Source organism: Engraulis encrasicolus, chromosome 10, assembly GCF_034702125.1.
Source record: "Engraulis encrasicolus isolate BLACKSEA-1 chromosome 10, IST_EnEncr_1.0, whole genome shotgun sequence".
NCBI lineage: Eukaryota > Metazoa > Chordata > Actinopteri > Clupeiformes > Engraulidae > Engraulis > Engraulis encrasicolus.
The window spans coordinates 41,971,643-41,979,142 of NC_085866.1; the positions used below are offsets into that span (position 1 = coordinate 41,971,643).

The 7,500-nt window shown below is 43.8% G+C and overlaps 1 protein-coding gene across 1 annotated transcript in view; it reads left to right on the plus strand.

Annotated features, from left to right (window-relative positions):
- Positions 1 to 7,500, plus strand: part of cacna2d3a (calcium channel, voltage-dependent, alpha 2/delta subunit 3a) — a 307,539-nt gene that overhangs the window by 128,694 nt on the left and 171,345 nt on the right. The window contains exon 10 of the mRNA XM_063208921.1: positions 4,169 to 4,258. Coding sequence (XP_063064991.1) covers positions 4,169 to 4,258 — 90 coding nt within the window. The remainder of the gene's footprint in view (positions 1 to 4,168; positions 4,259 to 7,500) is intronic.

The following is a 7,500-nucleotide window of genomic DNA, read 5'->3' on the forward strand; positions in this document are numbered from 1 at the left end:
GCCTCTTCTCCTCTTCTCCTCTTCTCTCCGCTCTTTTTCTTCTCTCTTCTATCGTGTCCTCCACCCGTTTCCCATTCTCTTCTCTTCCCTCATCTCATATTTTAACGTCTGCTCTGCTTTTCTCCATTTTCCTGTACTGCGATCTCTGTTCTCCTCCCCTCTTTGCCATCTAGTCTCATCTTGTCTCCCAATATCTTCTCTTCTCTTCTCTTCTCTTCTCTTCTCTTCTCTTCTCTTCTCTTCTCTTCTCTTCTCTTCTCTTCTCTTCTCTTCTCTTCTCTTCTCTTCTCCTCTCCTCTCCTCTCTTCTCGTTTCTCGCTTGCCTCTTCTGGTCTATTCATTTACTCTACCCTGTGTCTCCCTCACTCTCTCACTTCTTACTTCTCTCTCAATTAGCTCCCAGCTAACTTTTTCCTCTCATCAATCCTCTTCTGATTCATAAAGCATAGTTCCAACTAGTCAGATTTGCCCCCATTTCCAGCGCTTCTCACCTATTGTCCCCCCCGACTATCTGCAGAGAGGCATCTCCAAGCCTATTCCCAGTTGAGGTAGCTGAAGTCCTCTGACAAGTGGTGGGGGTTGATAAGAGCCTTATGTGTTGCTGCCCCTACCCTCTGGAGCAGTCTATCTTCCCACATATGACGAGCCTGTATTATTATTTTTCCCTGTGTCATGGTTTGGAATTTTGTCCACTCCATCAGTGCATCATTAATTCGCCAGTCCTTTCTCTTGTTCCTACGTAGTGTAGTATGTTGAGAACTCACCTATAATCTTACAGTCTTTCTTTACCTGTCCAGTGTTATGTATTTATGTACACATTTAGAATGTGTGTGCATGTCTGTGTGTGTGTGCGCACACATGTGTGTGCGAGTGTGTGTGTGTGTGTGTGTGTGCGTGCGTGCGTGCGTGCGTGCATAGGTGTGTGTGTGAACGTGTTTGTGTGCCTGCCTGTTTTTGTTCCAATAAAGACAGTTGGTCTGTACTGTGTCGACGCTGCAGGGCTATTTGGAATAATGAGACATGCAGACGGGACCCATCGGGTCGCTGTTAACATTAAACTCCATTAAACGCCTGGGAGAGTCCAAAGACATTACACATGCACTCTCATACTCATACTCACACACACACACACACACACACACACACACACACACACACACACACACACACACACACACACACACACACACACACACACACACACACACACACACACACACACACACACACAGATATTCACGTGTGTGCACTGTCTCTGGCTCTGGCTCTGTCTCTGTCTCTCTCTCTCTCTCTCTCTCTCTCTCTCTCTCTGTGTGTGTGTGTGTGTGTCTCTCTCTCCCCTGTACACACACACACACACACACACACACACACACACACACACACACACACACACACACACACACACACACACACACACACACTAGGCATGGTACGGTTTGTGTCGCAAACCGAAACCGTACGGTGTGCATGTCACGGAACGGGGTAGTGCGCAACCGCACGGTGCCCACGGTTTCCAAAAAAAAAAAGAGAGAGAGTGACCACCGGCAGGCGAGGCAATTCAAATCCTACTACGTACTTTTACAAGCATAAAACACAAAGACTACGTAGGATATTGAGTGTGGAAAGACTGATTTATATCAGCCAAATGAAAGGCATAATGTAACAGCATGCACCAGCTGAGTAGGCTACAGTAGCCTACAAGCAAGCGCAGGTCGGTCAGGACAGGAGCGCCTCCCTCTCCCCCCTCTCTCTCCACGTTAGCGCAAGTGACTGCCCCCAGCCTTTATTCTGACCAATTTAAATTAAATGAACATGAATTTACAAAAAAATGACAGATTAGCAGAACAAAGTAGACTTACGTTACAGTAGCCTAGTGTAGGTTATATCCACGTGGCATTGGATGGGGATTCCGGACAGCATAACGCGAGATATGAACATATCCATCAGATTCACTGCGCTGTCCTTAACTGCAATCAACTGTAGGCCTAATTACATGTAGCCAGTTAAACTCTGATGGAATGAGGGGGACTTTGTAATGTTGCCTAGTTAACATTGATGTTTAACACTATAACCAAAATAAAATGACTGTTTTAACAGACTCAGATTCACAGGAGTTATGTGAAACATTCTTGTGAATACACTTCTAAAAAAACGATCTTTTTAAATTATTTGTTACCTTAACTTTCACATTTTAACATAACTTAACCCTATCACTTGTTCACTTGAAATTGAATTTGACTTCTCATTTTACTTCTATGCTTCTCACGGGCCGGCAGTTTCTTGATAGGAAGCAACATTCCTAAGCGCAAAACTTGCAGAAAGCGGTATCAAAATAAAAGTCCAATTCGTTCTCAGTGTGTCATTAACCAAAATAGTCATACTGCACTGACCTAATGGTCTCATTGCCTACAGGAGTGTAGCTGTTTTATTTTTACACGTCAAATGTGTTATAGTATGTATTATTTGAATATTTGTCAACTTAAAAGTTAGGACTTAGTTCTCCCTTTTTGTGAAATAAGTGGAAGCATGTTAAAATCATTGATCGGATATATTTTCTCTTTCAGTAACTTCACCTTGTTAGGTTAAATTAAGTCAAATTCAACATGCCCATGATAAGCTTACATTTTCATTCTAATTTCTATTTTAGACATTTACGGTGCATAATACATTTTATTAAAAAAATAATAATTAAAAAAAAACAAAACAAAAAAAACAGAACCGTACAAAACCGAAAACCGTGACCTTGAAACCGTGATATGGACCGAATCGTGACTTTTGTGAACCGTACCACCCCTAACACACACACACACACACACACACACACACACAAACTACACACACCCACAAAAAAAAATCCTGTTTGAGGGGACAAAATGTGCCCTTAGAGAGAATTGTATTTAGTGCAGTTCACTGGAGGGATTGGAATGCAAAATAGCCAAAGAGTGTCTGTGTCTCTCTCTCTCTGTGTGTGTGTGTGTGTGTGTGTGTGTGTGTGTGTGTGTGTGTGTGTGTGTGTGTGTGTGTGTGTGTGTGTGTGTGTGTGTGTGTGTGTGTGTGTATGTGTGTGTGTGTGTGTGTGTGTGGTATGTGTGTGTGTGTGTGTGTGTGTGTGTGTGTAGGTGTGTGTGTGTGTGTGTGTAGGTGTGTATGCACGTGGAGGTGTGTGTGTGTGTGTGTGTGTGCGCATGTATGTGTGCGTGCGTGTGTGTGTATGTGTGTGTGTGCACGTGGCAGTGTGTTTGTGTGTGCGAGTGTGTGTGTGTGTGTGTGTATGTGTGTGTGTGCACGTGTGCGCGTGTGAGTTAATCTATTCTAAACGACTGTGGCATTTCACTGTGTAACTTTTAATTCACTCTTTTATTTTAGACCTGTGCTCCCGGCCAAGTTTAAACAGCCCCTCTATAAAGAGGGAGTAAAGGCAATCTGCTCTTCCCATTTAGAGCACATGCTACGGAGGGGCCCACTGCACCGATCACTATATCACTATGCACTGCCTTAACCAGTACAAGTGTGTGTGTGTGTGTGTGTGTGTGTGTGTGTCTGTCTGTCTGTCTGTCTGTCTGTCTGTCTGTCTGTCTGTCTGTCTGTCTGTCTGTCTGTCTGTCTGTCTGTCTGTCTTTGTGTTTTGTGCATGGTATGTGTGTGTGTGTGTGTGTGTATGTCTGTCTGTCTGTCTGTCTGTCTTTGTGTTTTGTGCATGGTGTGTGTGTGTGTGTGTGTGTGTGTGTGTGTGTGTGTGTGTGTGTGTGTGTGTGTGTGTGTGTGTGTGTGTGTGTGTGTGTGTGTGTGTGTGTGTGTGTGTGTGTGTGTGTGTGTGTGTGTGTGTGTGTGTGCAACCCAGTAAGTGTGTTACTATGGCATTTAATGGTATTTGCATATGAGCGAGAATAAAATCAGATGTAATGTCAACAGGTTCAATCCCTCTTTTCGATCTGCATGCCAATGTTCTGTCAATTTGTTTTGTCCGGAAGTGTTAGTGTGTACCTTTTGGTTTATTCGTGAGAGAATCGTCTCTCTCTGACCTGAGGCAGCCAGACAAAGGCAGAGAGAGAAAGGTAGTGGGGAGCGAACGGTATTTTGTGAGGTTTCCGACCACATTGCTGCAGATTAGTTCTGGCCCTTTGAGCCTCTTGACATGTCATTGTTTTCCCTGTCTCGCCCGCAGCATTTCCGGGAGCACCTGAATAAGCTGTTTGCCAAAGGCATTGGCATGCTGGACATGGCCCTGACTGAGGCGTTTGAGCTTCTCAACGATGTAAGTTTTTACATGCACACACACACACTCACACACACACACACACACACACACACACACACACACACACACACACACACACACACACACACACACACACACACACACACACACACACACACACACACACACTCACACACACACACACACACACCACATCATCCCCCTCCAGCACACACACACACACACACACACACACACACACACACACACACACACACACACACACACACACACACACACACACACACACACACACACACAGTGTGTTTGTATACTTGACCATTGTGCTATATTCAGATCAGCGGTATGCACCTTAATATACTGTAAATGAAAGTCAAATGGAGGTAATAATGTTTTTGTTGTATACTAAAGTTAGAATAATGTTTGTCCGGTTCAGGTAAGGTGATCTTGACAAGCAGTAAAAATCTAAAAGGAATCACTCAGGCATGTAGTGTTTGTATCACTATCACCAAATACCAACAACTCTTTGGCAAAAAAACGGTAAATAAACCACCCACACTTTGGAAGATAATGAGAAATGATGCAGAAAATTAAAAGTCAAACTCAGCGGCTCAGTACTCTCTAAGCGATGATTGCGGAATCATTAACGAATGGATCCCAAATCAATTTATATTCAAATTTCAATTAGCGATGAAATCATGGATTACGCGTGATTGGCTCAGTAGCTCTGTTCATCTTGGCTTTTTAACCAAGAAAGAAAGGAAGAAATGTTGCCAGTAAGACAGAAAGAAAGAAAGAAAGAAAAACAAAGGGCATTGGAGAAATAAATAAAGAAATAAAGAAAGAAATAAAGAAAGAAAGAAAGAAGGAAAGAAAGGGAACAATTGAAAAAAGAAAGAATACCGCACCAGCCTGCCATTGTCATTGATTTGCACATCTTGCACTACATCACATTTATTCATGTATGTTTACGAACAGGTGATAAAAGCGGTGTGTGCATGCGTGCATGTTTGAGTGTGACTGATGTGAGTGTGCACACGAGAGTGAGAGATGAGGGACATTTCCATCTGGGCTAATTGCAGTATTGTAATTAATACCCATAATCATCAGGCTTGTGTAGAGGCAAATTAACAAGCTCAATAGCACAACCTGCTGAACACTGGACAGAGACTGAGCACATGGGCACGTACACAATTGCACGCGCGCGCACGCACGCACGCACACACACACACCTGCACACAGACGCGTATGCCCGTTCGCAGGGTCGCAGACAGCCCAGGACTAAGTCATCTGAAAGGGTCCCCGACTTAATATATGCAATTTAAGGAGGACCCAATTCCGGGCATCCTTTGTCCCTGGGCCCAAGATAATTGACCGCTTTTTCGGCTTCCCTGCCCGAACACAAGCATGCATGCACGGCCGCACACATGCAGACTTTCATGGACACACACATTCATAAAGACATATTGTCTCAACACTCACAGCGGCATGCATACACAAATACACACACACTCACACACACTCTCTCTCACACACACACACTCACACACACTCTCTCTCTCTCTCTCTCTCACACACACACACACACACACACACACACACACACACACACACACATACACACACACACACACAAACACACACACACACACACACACACACACACACACACACACACACACACACACACACACACACACACACACGTACACACATGCAGCCAAAGTGCATTGGAGTACACTGTAAAATGTATGATGTCCTCCCACTTTTGTCTGGGCCTCTGATGACTTCATGATGACTTCTGTGACTTTCACACTGTCTCTGTGTGTGTATCTACAGTGTGCTTACTACTGAAAGACTTTAAAGGACAGCTGACTTTAGCTGTGGAAAAAAGTGTTTATGCACACACACAAGCAAACACACACATAGCCTATATATACACACACACGCATGCGCGCACGCACGAACGCACGCACGCACGCGCACACACACACACACACACACACACACACACACACACACACACACACACACACACACACACACACACACACACACACACACACACACACACACACAAAGTGGAAGAAAGACATAAAGTGCCTTTATCACAGGTCAGCAGATCAGTTAATGGTTCTCCAGACACAGAGGGAGGCAAAGGCCTGTCCTCAGAGCTGCGTCGCCATAGAAACTCACTCTTACATTTCAGGACAGTGATCAAAACACCCCCCTTTCTATTCACTCTCACAGTAACAAATGTACACACACACTGACACGCCTGTGTATGTGTTCACCCTCACGCACGCACACACGCGCGCACACACACGCGCGCACGCACACACACACACACACACACACACACACACACACACACACACACACACACACACACACACACACACACACACACACACACACACACACACACACACACACACACACACACACAAACAATTTAATGTGCTGTAATGGATAGAGTGATTAAAGGTCCCTTCGGAGACAAAGCAAGAGACCCACACAGCAGAGCTCCACAACAGAAGCACACTCTTTGGGAACTCCCTCCACTAACTCACTCTGCGGGGGAGTTTACCATGGTAATTAGTAATGACTTCCCAAGGCAACGGCCAGTGGGATTCAGTTTGCGTTAAGACTACAGACAGTGAAAAGCTTGACAGATCAATGTATAACTTTCTGTCTTTCATTCTTTCGTGCTTTCTTGCTTTTTGTCTTTCTTTTGTCTTTCTTTCTTTTTCTATCTATCTATCTATGTTGTAATTTTCACTTCAGGTATGACAGTGCATACACACCGCAAGTGCGGATGTCCACTGAACGTGTCCGGTATCAGTCCGAAGCGGTTAGAATACATGTAAACAAATCATGCCTTGCACATACAGTGAGTCCAATATGTATTTGATCCCTTGCTGATTTTGCCGGTTTGCCCACTAATAAAGACATGATCAGTCTATAAATTTATGATAATATGTATTCAAACATGGAGAGACAGAATATCAAAAAGAAATTCCAGAAAATAACTTAAAATAATATATTTTAATTTATTTGTCTTTAATTTAGGCAAATAAGTATTTGACCCCTCTAGCTAAAGAAGATAAAGTGCTTCGTGGCAAAGCCCTAGTTGTCTAGCACTGAGGTCAGATGCTTCTTTTAGTTGATGACAATGTTTGTGCATATAGTAGAAAATATTTTTGCCCATTTTTCTTTGCACATTATCTCTAAAACATTAATAGTTTGTGGCTGTAGCTTGGCAAATGGGAGGTTCA